Raw genomic sequence first — 17,546 nt, forward strand, 5'->3', positions numbered from 1 at the left:
GCCCAGAACACTACCTTGGGGAACTCCAGCCTGAACAGGAAGGGGAGATGAGAGAAATCCATTCAGGGCCACACGTTTACTACGACCAGAGAGGAAGTCCGCAAGCCATGCGTGGAGATTTCCATGGATACCATAGGAGGAGAGTTTGGTGAGCAGAGCGGGGTGCCAGGCAGTATCGAAGGCAAGTGATATGTCAAGGGAGACAGCTCTAATTTCCTGTTTGTCATTGAGGACCTGCATCCATTGTTGAGACAGCAGAAGCAGCATATGTAAGTTATTTTTGTGTCTAAGTGTCATGTTCTAAGTTCAGCATGTCTAGTTCCTAGTTCTTTTTCTTTTGCTGTCATGGCTTGTTTAGTTTTCCGAAACTTTATTGTCACTACCACTACTACCACTACGTATTTAACGGCTGCAATTATTGCCACCGAGTAACATACTGTATTTGCCCAAACTTTCAGGAACCAACTGATCAGGCCTTGAGCTCAACTGAAGACGATTGGGGCAGGAATTTGAAATTAGTTCAGGGTTCCTGTCTACTCTTCGCGAAAGACACTGATGGATCTCCAACGTCCGCCAGCAGCAAGTGCCCTGAAGAAGGTCCTCTGACTTAACGAGCTTTGGAGGGACGGCATAAGCATCGATGCATCGCCCTTTATGCAAAAGACCAGGGTGATCTGGTCATATTGCTCGGTGATCCTGCCAGCCCTCTATAAACCTTACTGTACAAGACAATTTGTCTTAATTGAATTGTATGCTGTAACCCTTTATAGTACAATCTTCCATGAATGCCTTTCTACCAAGAACTGTGAATAATAATAGAAAATAAAAAACTGCAAACATTTTCCAATTTTTCTCTTAGGATTAAAAAAAACTTCCTTCGAATATTGTTGCAACTTGCCCAGTGGATTGTCTCGTATTGTGCGTCTGTTTCAAACAATCCTCCACTGTGGTGGCTTTCAGTTCAATGGGTTGACATACGTGTTCTACAATGCCAACGCCTTCAGTCCTTAAGGGCAACTTTTTGGAATATTTCGTCGTCGGTTTATTTCCTGCCGAAAATCCGTGAATTTACGAACAAAGCTGGTTCATTCTTTCCTCCCACATTTGCAGTTGTTATGTCTTCTTTTTCAGGATATTTTCTAAGCTCTTCATTTATCATCTATGTTGCACTGTTTTCCTCTTCTTCATGCCATCTCTATTTTTACCTATGCTTCACCATCCCAGTTAGAGAGAGTGTGAGTCATGTTTATATTTACTTGAAAGCATCTTTGTACCCATCCCAAGTTTCCCTGAGGACACCGAGTCATACATCAAGTGCGGACTGGCCTCTGATGGAAGTTAACCAGGTGAGTCAGACAGACAGGTCACCCCCTCTCTGAATGCCATTGGCGAGTAGTGAGCAGTGTTCATTCCCCTCGGAATAATTTGGAGGGGTTGGAGTGGGGGTAAAGGCTTCGTGCATTCTAAAATATGGAAGCACAATGACAATCCTAGAAGTCAAATAAACAAGTGTTAACAAAAACTAAACAAAGTACTGCACTAAATGGTACTCAGTAAAACTAATCACCCAAAAGGCCTCAATAAGTGGGCCTAATTATGTTGTGCAATGGGGATTAAACTGCAAGAGCCTGCCCTAAGGAACCATTTACTGCCCATCAATGTCTCAGTGCTGTATTGCATGAAATGATCACTTTGCGACTTAACTCTCCACTTGAGTCTGTGTTGAAAATAGCTCATAAAAAACATACAATGACTGTTTCTGAAGTTTAACTGCAAAAGGTAATACGACAAATTTTGTTATCCCCCAGGCTCTTGTACGAATGTTGTTCACAGTTTGATTGCGGCCCTCAGAACACAGGAAATTCTGAGCTGTGATGGAGTCGTATCAAAAGTGCAACTGGAATGGCACTCGGTAGAGCGCTTTGGATCCCACTGCTAGGCCAGATCTGGATACGGACCTTAACCAAAATCGAATCGGCTTGTTCTTGTCGCCTAACCAATGCATACACCAAGTTTCGTCCAAATCAATCCACAACTTTTTGAGATATCCTGCTATGTATCGTTTTTGGCCCCATCTCTCAATGGTGAAGAATCACTTAAAATTTTCTGGTATCCGAAATTGGATCCGGATCTTCACCAACATCTAATAAATTCGTCCATGTCACACACCCACCTGTCCATCGAATTTCGTGCAAATCTGTCCTCAACTTTATTAAATATCGTGCTACAGGGCCTATATAGGTTTTGGCCCTATCTCTGAATGGTGAAGACAAAAGTCAAACAATCAGACAGACAGGGGTGAAAACACAACTTTCAGAGGATATTATCATCTGTTGTTCAACTGGGATAAACTTACACTTATTAACTCAACTGGACTACCGTCCAGTTGAGTTCATCACATACTGAACCCTCTGGCGTCCGTCGTCTGTCGTCCGTTAACTTTTCGACGCTAACATTCCAGCGTCCACAAATATCAACCGATTCTGATCAAACTTGACATGCAGCATCCTTACCCCAAGGACCAGGTTGGTATTACATTTCAGCCCGATCCGTTGAAAAATGGCGGACGTAGGCGACCATTTTGTTTTTGGTCATGAAAACGACGTTAACACTCTAGCGTCCACAAATATTAACAGATTTTGATCAAACTTAGAATGTTTAACCCCTACGACACAAGGTAGGTTGCTATTGCATTCCAACCCGATCCGTCACAAAATGGCCGCCATAGGCCGGCATATTTTTTCAGCTCTGAAACGACGTTAACAATCTAACAATCTAGCGTCCACATATATTGACGAATTTTCATCAAACTTTGCATGTGAGACCCGACCTACTTTAAAGTTGTCCAGTCAGTTCAGTTGAGTTCTGCTTCCCTGGAAGCTCTAGTTCCAATATAAGGTACCTTTGAAATAGTTTTTAGAAGGTACATTATATTCGAGAAGGTATTTGGACATTAGGCAAAATGCATCGTTATTAATTAATCACCATTCGTAAGATCTCTAATCGAGTGTTGGTTCAAAGCTTTGGAAACCTCTCTGACTCTGCCACGAACATTCTGAACCATTTTAAGGTAAATTTCAGTCATAATGTGATATTACTCTTTCAAAGAGCTTGAGCTCATCCAAGAGCCTTGGTAACATATACAAAAATAAATAAATAAATAAAAGAGCAAGTGAGAGCCTCAAGCGGCATTCCGAGTTGTCTCAACGTGGTTTGATTGGGTTTAAATTGGGTGTCTGGATTGGCAATATGACACAATATTGGAAGATGCAAAGGCCTACACCATTGTATTGCATCAAAGCCAGTAACATGAAGCTGTTCCAAAATAAAACAAGACTACTCCAAAAAGCAAACACTGCTTTGCAATGAGATGAAAATGTAAGCATGCAAGTTTGGAGGATTCAGTTTTCTTAAATTAAGGTGTGTTGTGTACATTCCGAATTACTCAACAGTGTGTTGCTGTGCCACCCAGTGATGATTTTGCCATCAATCACTTAAATACCTGTTCTGGTCATCCCATTGAAAACGCAACTTCCTCTTCTTTAGTATGCAGCACAAGGCTGTGGGGTAGCATCAGTAATTGACAGTACAGCTGTGCTGCTTATGCATTGCCCTCTATAGGTTAGGGTAGGAATTTGTCATTTGTTCAGATTGCTGGTGATAGCTCGCCTACTCTTTGTGAAGGACACGGCGTGATCTTTAACGTCCACCAACTAATGTCGGCAGACAGTACGCCAGTTTAACGTCCATCGGGGAGATGACATCCTGTCGCCACCCACCATCATGACATGTCATCCACCATCGATGAATCACCCTGCCAGTGAAACACCACCATGATGACAGTTTATAACCGGGTTGGGATTTAAACTCAGGCTAGACAGCTTAGAGGCGAGTGTGCGCACCTCTAGGCCATCCCGCCATCCCTGAAAACACAATGACTACTGTTAAAACCAAATGCAACTTTCAAGAAAAGAAATACACAATGTTATTTTAAGAGTGAACGTTTGACAAATTATCTTTGATCACTGCCGATAAAGTGGCAAACGAAGAGAGAACAGTGGCTGCAGGGGTAGAACACCGTGATGGAATGCGCATTTTGCATAAAGCTGCTGCACCCTTCTCCTCCACCCACACCCCTCGTGATGCCTGCAGCTCAGCTAGGAGGTCTCTGTATGCTCGAATAAATTCCCACCAAGGAAAGAGCCTTTGGGACCTCCTGGAGTGTGCATGCATATACCCACCTCTAAAATTGACACCATATGGATTGCTTTATTCATGGACTTTTTGCACAACTTTCATCATCTATTCCTCAATGGAGAGTTGAGCAATAACAGGTAAAAAAGGCAAAAAAAACAATTTTAAGCCTATTAAAGTGGGTTTACGTGCTGCCCAGCTGTTAATAGCATCAATCGATCCACAGGATACCAGGCATACACCAAATAGCATTATCCCTTGGCAAACAAACACAAAGCCAACACTCTTTAGGATAAGATAAGGCATTGTTAATCCACAAACAGGGAAAAAAGGCCCGTACATATTCATTAAATCTGAATCAATGCTTTACAAACCTCAAAGATCAGATAAACAATGATGATAAGATGGTAAAACTGCTTTGTAAGATCAAATCAAAAACACTTTTCTTATGGGAAAACATTCACACCTCAGAAGACAAAATATCGAATTGTTGACACTTGGCCTGTAATTCTATATTCAATTTTACCGTGCCATCCCTACATACTAACATACTCCATCTATCTATAATTCCAGTAATCTCTGTCTGTACGTTTGTTTGTCTGTGACCGCTGTTTCTCGACAACCACGGGTCCGATATACTTTTAACTTGCCAGGTATATTGCTGGGGACCCGAGGATGTGCCTTTTCAAGGTTTCATATTAATCGGACAATTACTTACCGAGCTATGTCCAAAAAACGATTCAACCAATCAGAGAGCAGCGAACGATCGCGTGTGCCGAACGTGGCGGGCACACTCTGCCTCGGATGGCACATTTGAGAGCGTATTCATTTATTTCACGTTTGCAAACTATGTTGGCGTTAAACTATGTTTTACAACTAATAAAAACGAATTTGCGATTCATTCGCTTTCCTGCGCGTTTGTGCACGCGATGGCGATTTCTTTACCAAACTCCGGAAGCCGTTCGCTTTGGACCAAACCATTGCATGTAAATAGAGGGGGGGGGGGGATTGTCACCACTCGCAAGCCGTTCGCTTTGGACCAAACCATTTCATGTAAATAGAGGGGGGGGGATATAATTTTAGATATAGATATAGTACGGGCAATGCCCTAGTTATACAAAAGTGCTTTGTACATGCAGATTGCCAAAACGATTTCGTGTTGGTGAAAACAAAAAGTATTTGAATTACATTGGTCATTTTACATGTATGGAGTACTTTGCCAAACAAGTTCTCACATTACGCGCATTTTGTAACACTCAATATCTCGCTAAGCAAACTTGGCCTGGGAAATGCAGGAACAAAACCTCATTTTCAGCATTCACCCTTCAATTGAATTAACTTTCCATAATTTAAAGTACAAAAAAGTTGCAAAAAAACCTCCTTTTTTATAGGCAGTAGTCTCAATATATGGGCGGGAAAGATAACCTAGATCTGTGCTGTTCAATAAGTTCGCCAGTCGATAGTGGTGAATTGATGCTCTTCACCAGTTTTATATGTATATATTGTTACGGATCTCAAACGTCGGCCTTTTCCCCTTACCAAGAGGGGGTTAATCCCCTTGTCTTTTACTGACCGACGTGATCCTGAAGTTACCCCGTTCCTTCCGGTCGGGTTTAGTTAGGGTTGCTGGTCAATTTGGTCCTGTTACCTAATTACCAACACCGACCGTGAAGCAAGGAGATAACCTCCCACCCGAGCCGCAGCGTTAGTGGATACGCCGAGTGAAGCGAGCCGCGACTCGGGCCGTTAACAATGACTAAACCCGATTCTGAGCGGTTAGATCGTGCCACGTTTACCCAATGGAAGAAAGGACGGATGCGATCGGATAAAAGGAAAACCAGGAAGAACAAGTAATTTATTTACAATGTACAAGAAGGAGAAGAGGAAACGAAAGGATGTACAGGAAAGGAAGAGGAAGAAGCAGAACACAGGGCAGTCTTATTACAGTCTTAACCTAGGACCCCAGACAAACATACACACTCACACGGGGATTGTAGCTGGTGGATGGTCAGGTAGAGGGTCCAGGCTCCAGTCGACTCCAGTCCAGCGGGCGAAACCCGGCAGGCAGCTCTGCGTATGGTTGAACGCGAGCGGACAGTTTATATAACGGGGGAGGCTGGTGTCCTTCGTACGTAATATTTGCACGTTCGTGCTACACGCCCCCCTCCCCAAAGTCCTCTTAATCAGCCGCCAGCGAGTGAGTCCTTAACAAGCGCTGCCGTATCTCTCCAACAAGCGCGCCTCCGACAAGTCCTCCAAGTAATCGCGCTGCCTCCAACAAGTTCGATACAACGCGCGCTCTCCCATCCGAGTCCTTCAAGTCCGTGTGCGCAGTCCGTGAAAGGGCTTTGCGTTCGCGCTTATATAATGCGAGCAAAGATCGCTCCGCGCGCCTCAAACCCACGCCCGTCGGCGATCTCACCTCAGCCCTGGTTGGCTGGTGAGGGCTTACCGGCCACGCCTTTGACGGCTGGTTGACATGCCACACCTTCTTCTCGGCGTTCCGCCTCCTTTCTCGGGCCTAACCGCATGGCTTATGGCAGCGTTTGGGCGAGTTTCAGCTCAAGGCAGCGAACGCTGCTGGCAGAGGCGTGTGATGGCGTCGCTTGGAGAAGGAGGTCGCAAAATGGACGGAATGGGCCTACTCTTATTTGATCGACGCAACGCAGATTCAAATATTGGAAACATGGCCTTATCTAAAACACATACTAATGAAATAACTGAGTTCCTATGGTGGCCTACGTGTTGCTTGTGGCCTAACTACGGGTGCTACCTTTAACCTTTTAATGATGAGATATTTACAAGAGAGTGTGGGTTCTAAAACCGCAACAATATATATATATATATTTTTCCTTTGCAAAGCATTATGTTGGTGCACTAGTGATTTGACTAGATTTGTCAACACCATCTGAACAAATTCAAAATTCCTTCCCAAATTACCTTCACTGTTACCTTCACTTCCAAATTGTTACCTCACATTGTTACCAAATTACCTTCACTTCATCAGAGTAGTGACCCATCCAGGTTTGGCTTTTAAAACGTTTCTCGACGAGTCACGATATACCCAGAGTTCTGTAAAGAGTATGGGCCTAAAATAATTAGCCCACCCCCCATGCAGCAGGAGATGAGGGTTTGCAATCACTTCTGTCTGCATGTGCCTTTGTGTCTGCCCAGGCCGCCATTGCTTTTTTGCCATTTCAGCTTTTGTCATCAAATTTTCAGCAATGTTTTATGATGAGAACTAGTGTGACTCAGCACACTCCGCATGCCTCACCACATATCGTTTCAGAGCGATAGTCATCTTTGACCATTTCGGTGTCTTTTGGGTCTTTTGGATCCTCTGGCCTCTGGGCCTTTAAGGGTATTTTGGGTATTTGGGGTGTTTTGGGTCTCCGGGGTATTTAGGGTCTTCGGTGTCTTCAGGGGCTTTTGGGTCTCAAGGGTCTTTTGGTTCCTCTGGGTCTTTAAGGGTCTTTTGGGTCTTCTGGGTCTTTGGGGTGTTTTGGGTCTTTGGGGTGTTTTGGGTCTTCGGGGTGTTTTGGGTCTTTGGGGTCTTTTGGGTCTCTGGGGCCATTTAGGTCTTCAGGGTCTTTTGGATCCTCTGGGCCTTTAAGGGTATTTTGGGTCTTTGGGGTGTTTTGGGGGTCTTTGGGGTCTTCAATGTATTTTGGGTATTCAGGGACTTCGGAGTCTTAAGGGTCTTTTGGTTCCTCTGAGTCTTTAAGAATATTTTGTGTCTTTGGGGTGTGTTGGGCCTTTGGGGTCTTCAGGGTGTTTTGGGTCTTCAGGGTGTTTTGGGTCTTCAGGGTCTTTTGGATCTTCAGGGTCTTTTGGGTGTTTTCGGTCTTTGGGGTGTTTTGGGTCTTCGGGGTGTTTTGGGTCTTTGGGGTCTTTTGGGTCTCTGGGGCCATTTAGGTCTTCAGGGTCTTTTGGATCCTCTGGGCCTTTAAGGGTATTTTGGGTCTTTGGGGTGTTTTGGGGTCTTTCAGGGTCTTTGGGGTCTTCAAGGTATTTTGGGTATTCAGGGACTTTTGGGTCTTAGGGGTCTTTTGGTTCCTCTGAGTCTTTAAGAATATTTTGGGTCTTTGGGGTGTGTTGGGTCTTCAGGGTGTTTTGTGTCTTCAGGGTCTTTTGGGTCTTTGGGGCCATTTGGGTCTTCAGGGTATTTTGGATCCTCTGGGTCTTTAAGGGTATTTTGGGTCTTTGGGGTGTTTTGGGTCTTCAGGGTCTTTGTGGTCTTCAGGATGTTTTGGGTCTGTGGGGTGTTTTGGGTCTTTGGGGACTTTTGGGTCTTCAGCATCTTCCGGGTGTTTTGGGTCTTCGGGGTGTTTTGGGTCTTTGGGGTGTTTTGGGTCTTCAGGGCCATTTGGGTCTTCAGGGTCTTTTTGGGTCTTCAGGGTCTTCTGGCTCTTTTGGGTCTTCAGGGTGTTTTGGTTCTTTGGGGTGTTTTGGTCCTTCAGGGTATTTGAGGTCTTTCAGAGTCTTTGGGGTCTTCAAGGTCTTTTGGGTATTCAGCAGCTTTTTGGTCTTCAGGATCTTTTGGTTCCTCTGAGTCTTTAAGAATCTTTTGGGTCTTCAGGGCCATTTGGGTCTTCAGGGTCTTTTGGAGCCTCTGGGCCTTTAAGGGTATTTTGGGTCTTCGGGGTCTTCTGGCTCTTTTGGGTGTTTTGGTCCTTCAGGGTCTTTGGGGTCTTTCAGGGTCTTTGGGGTCTTCAAGGTCTTTTGGGTATTCAGCGGCTTTTTGGTATTAACGGTCTTTTGGTTCCTCTGAGTCTTTAAGAATCTTTTGGGTCTTTGGGGCCATTTGGGTCTTCAGGGTCTTTTGGAGCCTCTGGGCCTTTAAGGGTATTTTGGGTCTTTGGGGTGTTTTGGGTCCTCGGGGTCTTTAAGGGTCTTTGTGGTCTTCAGGATGTTTTGGGTCTTCAGGGTGGTTTGGGTCTTTGGGTACTTTTGGGTCTTCGGGGTCTTCTGGGTGTTTTGGGTCTTTAGAGGTGTTTTGGGTCTTCGGGGTGTTTTGGTCCTTCGGGGACTTTCAGGGTCTTCAAGGTATTTTGGGTATTCAGCAGCTTTTTGGTCTTAAGGGTCTTTTGGTTCTTCTGAGTCTTTAAGAATATTTTTGGTCTCCGGGGCCATTTGGGTCTTTTTTTTTTTTTTTTTTTTTTTTTTTTTGTATACAAGATCGAGGCTCGTGAAAGAGCGAACATTAATCACACAGAAAGACAAACAGACACACAAAACAAATAACATCGGGAGCGGTAGACAAGATGGGGAGAGAGGGGGAAGGACACAAACACAACATTTGAGAGCAGGGACCGAGAGACATGGAGACATCGAGAGAACTGTGGGAGGGAGAGGGCTTTGGGGGGAAGGCATGGGAAGGGGGGGGGGGGGGGTGGGAGAGGTATAAAACATATGGACACTGCCAAGACTTCCAGGAAAGAAGTTGGAATTTCAAACAAGGTGGATCTGGGGTGAATTAGTGGGGGTAGAAAAGATCAAGGTTTTGGATGGGGGAAGATAAGAGATGGTGGTGAACAGCTGTTTTGAATACCTGGAGGGAGGAGTGTGATTGAAGTGAGTGTGGGAGTTTGTTCCAGAGGCGGGAGCAAAGAGGAATGAAAGAGTGAAGGTGAGCAGAGAGCCGAGATTTCGGCAGTTTAACCATCAGAGGGTGGCTGGCAGATCTTGTGCGACCTGTAGGAATATTTGGGGGACAGAGCACAGAGAGAGCTGGGGGAGCAAGGCCGGCGAGGAGTCGGTAGAAGACAGAAAGACCACCTACCTGCCTGCGGTGAGTGAGTGAAAGGCCCTCAGAGATGGCTTCATCGCGGGAGATTCCAATGATTCTGAAAGCTTTGGATTCAACAGCGTGAAGCCGAGCCAGGTGTGAGGCAGGAGCACCGGCCCATAGGGGAGAACAGTATTCCATTGAGCTGCGGATGAAAGCCTTGTATGTGGTGAGGAGCTCAGGTGTGCCTAGGAAGGACTTCGCACGACGGAGGATGCCCAGTCGGCGACTGGCTTTGGAGGCCAGCTTGGAAATGTGGTTTTCCCAAGAAAGATCATGGCAGATGGTGAGACCCAAAAGCTTGAGCGACAGAACTTCTTGGAGAGGATTGTTGAGAAAGTAGATGGAAGGGTTGTCCAGTCGATCTTTTCGGAGAGACATAGTAAGAGTGTGAGATTTGTCAGGATTGAAAGACATGTTCCACATGTTTGACCAGTCTGTGATTTTGTCCAGGTCATCAGAGAGTGAGGAGGCTGCAGACTGCCGATCTGAGGGAAGAGGAATGGAGCGGCAGAGAGTGGAGTCATCAGCAAAGAGATACAGAGGATTTTCCAGAGAGTCGGAGAGATCATTGATAAAGACCAGAAAAAGCACAGGGCCCAGCACACTGCCTTGGGGAACTCCAGCCTGAACGGGAAGGGGAGATGAGAGAAATCCATTCAGGGCCACACGTTGACTACGACCAGAGAGGAAGTCCGCAAGCCATGCATGGAGATTTCCATGGATACCATAGGAGGAGAGTTTGGTGAGCAGACCGTATCGAAGGCACGTGATATGTCAAGGGAGACAGCTCTGATTTCCTGTTTGGCATTGAGGACCTCCATCCATTGTTGAGACAGCAGAAGCAGCATGTCCAGAGTAGAGTGACCTGGTCTGAAACCAAATTGATGATCAGAGATCAAGCCATTGGAGAAGAGGAAAGATTTCATATCCGAAGCAATGATGGATTCCATGACTTTGCTGATAATTGGGAGCAGGCTGATTGGTCTGTAGTTGCAAGGATCTGTTTTTGCACCTTTTTTGTGTAAAGCGGTAATGTTTGCTGATTTCCAGGATGCTGGCAGATGACCTTGAGCAAAAGATAGGGTGAAAAGAACAGAGAGAGGGTGAGATAGAGCGGCAGAGCAGGATTTTAGGACCCGTGGGCTGATGCCATCTGGTCCAGTTGCAGAATCAGAGTCGAGGTTTGACAAAAACTCCTCCACCTTGTCAGGAGAGAAGGTCACAGAGTCCAGGAGCAGTTTGGTTCGACTGGGAAAGGTGGGAACAGAGAGAGATGGGTTTGGGACTAAGGATTTTGAAGCAAACACAGAGTTGAGGCATTCGGCTTTGTCACGTGCGATGTCAACTGTGTGGCCATTTGAGGTAAGGGAGGGGATGGAGGGGGAACAAACACCAGAAACGGATTTGACCAGACGCCACCAGGATTTGGAGGAAGGAGACAGGTTTGAGAGTTCATTCTTGAGTGAGGAGAGATAGTGCTTCCTGGCACTCCTGAGGGTAGACACACACTTGTTCCGAGCTTGGTGGAAGGAACTGAGATTTCCTTCAGTTGGATTAGCCTTCCAAGAGGCAAAGGCAAGTTGTTTCAGGGCAACTGCCTCACCACAAGATTCAGTGTACCATGGACGGGAGGAAGGGTAAGACAACTGAAGGCGAGATGGGATAAATCTGTGCATGAGAGAGATCAGTTTGCTTTGGAAGAATTCCCAGGAAGAATTGATGTCAGAGGCAGTGGAGATGGGAGACCAATCCAGACGATTGATGGTTGCTTGAAGACCGTCCCAGTCGGCCTGAGTGAAATGCCAGACTCGTCGACGCTGAGGAGGCTCTCTGAGAATGGCCAGAGAGATGTCCACTTTGACAAGCACATGATCAGAAGAACCGATTGGAGCAGAAGAAGAGCAGCAGACATTAGCAGGGAAGTTAGTCATAATCAAGTCTAGAAGAGAAGATACTCCATTGGCTGAGATCCGGGTCGGGAAATTGACAGATTGTGTCAATCCCAGTGAGTCACAGAAGTCCTTTGCTGAGGTGCCATGACTGGTGAGAGAGGAACCCACACCCAACCAGGTGGCATGATGACAATTGAAGTCACCACATATGAGGAAGAGAGAGTTAGGATGAGTGGATAGAAGTTGGTCCATGTTGTCAGACAGTGAAATGGAGATGGAGTCATCACTACACAATACCGAATTTGTTGGAAAACTTGTATTTCATGATGAATGTGATAATATAAAAACGTACGACATAAAGACTATGAAGTCTTCATAGTCTTCTGGGTATTTTGGGTCTTTGGGGTATTTTGGGTCTTCGGGATCTTCAGGGTGTTTTGGGTCTTCCGGCTCTTTTGGGTCTTTTTGGGTCTTCAGGGTGTTGTGGGTCTTCGGGCCATTTGGGTCTTCGGGGCCATTTGGGTCTCCAGGGTCTTTTGGATCCTCTGGACATTTAAGGGTATTTTAGGTCTTTCGTGTATTTTGGGTCTTCAGGGTCTTTGGGATCTTTCAAGGTCATTGATGTCTTCAATGTCTTTTGAGTATTCATGGGCTTTTGGGTCTTAAGGGTCTTTTGGTTCCTCTGAGTCTTTAAGAATATTTTGGGTCTTCGGGTCTTAACCTAAGAACTAAATATACAAACTAACCTAAAATAACCTAATCTAACGCGAAACATAAATATAAATATATCACCATTTACCCGATCACACATGTGCAGAGAGAAGATAATAATGTTGCGTGACAACCCTGGGTGATCACCTTAGGGTAGCACAGATAGCCAAACGAGCTTTACTCCGAGGCACTCGTTACAAAATGTGGCGGAGTTAATACACACGGGGTGGGAGAGGAGGGGAGGGAGGAAGAGGAGGAGGATGCTGAAGAGCACTTACCTGAACGGATCCCACCGACAGTCCTCAAACCTGCAAATAAATAACTCAAACGAAAACGGATTTGAAGTGTCCAAAAATACCGGCTTTATTAAAAGGAATGTCGGTAATACAAAATAAAACACGGTCAAATAAATTCCTAAATCGGGACGTCCCCACAACAGACACAAACACAGGCGAAGGATAAAATAACGTTGGATAAAATTAAGGTGTGTGGTTATTTAGTGCACTTAGCTCTGATCGCTGGTGGGGTCTCGTCAGGGGTCGTAAAAATCGTCCGGGGCGTTGGTGGCTTTGCACGTGAAAGGTGCTCGTTGGCACGAAACAGGCCTCACTGTGTGTCTCTTCACTCCAGGCCTTGCGCGTGAAACGAACAGGAGTTGTCGCACAGCTCGTTGTTCTTCCAGCCGTGTCTGTCTTTGCTGTCCTTGGTGTGAAACTGCCCTCGGTCCGCGGCCCTCGGCCCTCGATCCGCGGCTCTTCCGCCTCTTCACGACCACCAGCAAAGTCTCGGAACGTGGGCGTTTATGATGAAGCCTCCCCGTGCAGAGAGAAAGCACAACCGTTCACTTTGGTGTCCAGAACGAGAAGGAAAGCAACAGAGAATTGCGACCGTGCGCTATCGTCTCCAGCACGAGAAGCGAAAATGTCCGCCAGTGCGTTTCTTTATCGTCCAGCCTCTGACGTCATCCATCTTGCCTCACCAATCAAAACCCTGCCCAATCACTGCCCTTGTGGGCGTGGCCTCGGCCTGCCTGACCTGTGCACTTCCCAAGTCAGGGTAGTCAGCGGCAGCGCTCAATGTCCTGGCTTCCGGTATGTCTATTTAATGAGTGCCATTAAATGCGCGATTCAAGCTATACGTGTCTATGGTGCGGTGCCAAAAGAGACATAGGAAATACAAGTCAGGAGACGACGATGGTTCACGAGCGAGCGGTATTCAATGACAAAGGTCAAAACCGACATTGAAAATATATAAATAGGAATGTATTATCTGTAATGAGACTAGTTAGCTACACAATACCGAAAATTCGGTTCGATTCCGACAACTTTGAAAATTTCACCTTTGTGACCTTCAACAGTCAAAGATTCTGAAATTTGTTGGAAAACTTGTATTTCATGATGAATGCGATAATATAAAAACGTACGACATTTCACCCTATCAGGAAGCGAACAATGTAATAACACCATTGAAAATCGACTTTTCTAAATTTTGTGACCTTGTGACCTTGACCTTGGGGCGAAAATGAAAAATCGAGCTCCATGGGGCTAGACACATGGCATTGGCCTAACCAAATACTGAAACCCCTGTCAGATTCCACCAAACTCCTCGGAGAAGAGGTAGTTTGAAGACATCTTTTTCAGGCGTGGCTCCGCCCACAATGGGCGCAATACGCCCACTCTAGGCAGGACACAACTAGATCATGATATCAACCTCCCACCCAAGTTTCATCAAGATCGGATGATATCATCGGGTAGTTATGCTGCGGACAGACAGACACACAGACACACACCCATGACGAATATAGTGGTCACTCTGTTTGATAACTCGTGAACCAAAAATACAGAGGTATCAACATACAAGGGATAATTTACCCATAATCCCTGAGCTAGTTAACATGCCCCACTCCTTGTAATGGGGACGAAGATACACCATAATCCGACATCTGGGCTAGACAAATTCCCTACTTATTACATTGTGGTTCTTCTTCTTTACGACAATCGGAGCACACTAATCTATTCAAATCTACCTGGACTAAAGTAATCACTGCCTACCCCCTACAAACATAACAATAATTTTTACTCTGTCTGCCTACCTGGCAATCAAACAAGATTGAATATCATTCCAAACAAGAAACTTACTGTTTTTAAGGACATCATGATGGACACAAACCACAGGCACAAATAAGTTGAATGTACAGTGTTAAATAAGGTGGTGTAAAAGATGCTGCAGCAATGGCGATAAACTTTAAAAAACGTTTTTCTACAATCTTTAAAATCTTTATTTTTAAAAACCAATCAACCTTTTAAAAAACCCCAAGCATGTATGTAAAAAATTGTGGAGACTGGCCCAGCTGTTTTCAATTCTATAATTATCAGACATACACACACACACAAAATAGAATTGCCTTATTTTATATAGTGGGATGTCAATTTTCTCTCTTTAGCACCTCCAAACCCCACGGGCCTGCATAATAAATAGATAGGTTCTTTATGAAAGAAAATCAGAGTGAGGAGAAACCCCAAGTAACGGTACCTCTTAAAATGAGCTAATAAGCTAGTTATTGCTATTTTATGACTTTGCTGTTGACAAGATAGCCTTAGAGGATAGTTGAATATCATCTATCAAAATATTCCTGGGCGATCACTTCCGTCAATACTTGCTCGATGTCCAAACCAACAACACAGACTTATCCAAACTGGTTGCTCAACACTTCAATCTGCCCGGACATTCATTCAGCCACATGGCAGCCTCAGGTATTTTTCTCTATTTCAGCACCACGGACAGTCATAGTCGTAAAAGCACAAAGAGTCTTAACGACAGGATTGGAACTTTGGCTCTCCACGGGATCAACTAGCACTTTTCATTCATTTACACCTCCTGCCTCATAACCTTTCAATCCCTTCCCTCTTTATGTTTTTCCCTTTATATTTTATTTCATTTCATGTTGTCTATCTTAGCTCGCCTGTTTCTTTTCTCACTTTTTTCTCTCCTTCAATTTTCCTCTCCACTCTCCTATCCTCCTTTCCTCTTCTCCTTTTCTACCCCATTTCTCTCCCCATTACATTCAACTTTCTATTTCAATTACTATTTTACTTTTTCAATTTTATTTCCTATTTTATTATTATATTATTTATGATTATTACTGTTATTTGTATCAGTTTTTAAGTTGCTTTCGCTTATTTATCTAATGTTCTGTCACTGGTATTTTTTTTTTCTCTATTATTTTCACTTTTCTCGCAGTTCCGGTTCCCCTGAGTTTTAACCCCTGACCTAATCCTCCCTCTCAAAATAACTCGTTCTCACCCCCACATGCAGTATGGTCATGGTCAGAGTGCAGATCGGTCCTCATGGATCGGCCCTTCCTCTTCTCTCTCTCTCTCTATTTCTTTCTTTCTTTCTTTTTCTTTCTTTCTTTTCCTTTTACTTTCTTTCTTTTATTCTTTCTTTCTTACTTTCTTTTTCTTTCTTTCTTTCTTTTTTTAGTTTTCTTTCTTTCTTTTCCTTTCTTTCTTTCTTTCTTTTTCTTTCTTTCCTTTTCTTTCTTTTTTTCCTTTCTTTCTTTTTTTTCTTTCTTTCTTTTTCTCTCTCTCTCTCTCTCTCACTCTCTCTCCCTCTCTCTTTCTGCCATGGTTCCGACTTCATGAAGGCGGTTCCGACTTCCGACTTCAGTACACCATCCTAGATGTGGGGGATCTCTCGGTCACTTCTGGGATGGGAGATCAATCGGCTGTCTCCGTGCTCGGGCTTGTTCAAGAGAACTGTCCGGGGCTATACAACAATAACAACAACTCGATTGCTCAACAACATTCATGAAGGCAGTATGTATCACAGCTGAAGATCACTCCTTGAGCTCATTGCAGCAAGAAAACAATGCACAGTAGCCATGGAGGTCCCTTATATATGACATACCTTAGGAGAGGCTGCAATCTTCTGGGCTCGAAGCTTAATATTTGGAGTCGACGTCGGTGGAGTAGACATCTGCAAATCTCTGTCTTTCTGGGCCTCCATCGGGCTTATGGAGCTAGGCGTGCTGCTTATGACAACCGATGGCACTGGAGAATAGATAAGCTCTGTGGGTGGCAATGGTGCAGGACGCTTCCCTTTGGAGGGGACAATAACCTTGGCAGGAGGTGAACTTGGAGGTTCATAAAATGGATTAGACCTGCCGGGTCAGGTCACAGAGGCAGAAAAAAAAAAATCACACATTGCAAGTACTATGTATATACATCATGAGATATTTTCAGTTGTAAATTTTAGAGATGGGAATCTGTTAATATCATGGTAATTATCCTCACACCAAAATGCTTTCCAGAGAATCCAAATATTCAATATGTCTGCCTTCAGGAATCAAGCTTATTGAACCACCTTTAGAGGCCATTTTTCCCTGCAGAGCAGGGGTTGGCCTTTTTCGGGCACTGTGGTCCCCTTTTTGAAGCAATGTTTTATGGCCGGATGCCCTTCCTGCCGCCAACCCTGTTAGTCGCCTCTTGAACAGGGAATTACCAGTGAACTGGTACTCAATTTGCCGACTTCGGAAGGATGACAGGCTGAGTCAACCCCCTGGTGTTAATTCAGCGATCGACCGGGATTCAGAACCTAGGATTCTAGGATCCCAAGCCAGCACCCTAACCGCTAAGCCAACACCAGGCTCTGGAATCAAACTTATTGCACAACAGCATTTAAAGCCATGTTGCAAATCAAATTTCAACCATTGACTTGTGATATATTTTTAGCCTCACGTGTTATTGGAGGCTGGCAGGATGGCCTAGACCTCGAGCTACGCACACTTACATACCAAGCCGTCTAGCCTGGGTTTGAATACCGACACAGCTATAAACTGTCATCCGGAGTTTCACCGGCAAGGTGAATCATCAATGTGTGTGCCGTCGCATGGACGTTAAACTGGGCGACCCATCTGCCGGAATTAGTTGGTGGACGTTAAAGATCACACGGTGTTC

General features: G+C 44.9%; 1 protein-coding gene across 6 annotated transcripts in view; it reads right to left on the reverse strand.

The window, feature by feature from the left end:
* EHBP1 (EH domain binding protein 1) overlaps window positions 1-17,546 on the reverse strand; it is a 341,780-nt gene that overhangs the window by 137,437 nt on the left and 186,797 nt on the right. For all 6 annotated transcript variants that reach the window (XM_078784234.1, XM_078784232.1, XM_078784231.1 and 3 more), the window contains one exon: window positions 16,498-16,750. In XM_078784234.1, the coding sequence (XP_078640360.1) occupies window positions 16,498-16,750 (253 nt within the window). The remainder of the gene's footprint in view (window positions 1-16,497; window positions 16,751-17,546) is intronic.

Source organism: Myxine glutinosa, chromosome 9 (assembly GCF_964187855.1).
Source record: "Myxine glutinosa chromosome 9, kmMyxGlut1.1, whole genome shotgun sequence".
Classification (NCBI taxonomy): Eukaryota; Metazoa; Chordata; class Myxini; order Myxiniformes; family Myxinidae; genus Myxine; species Myxine glutinosa.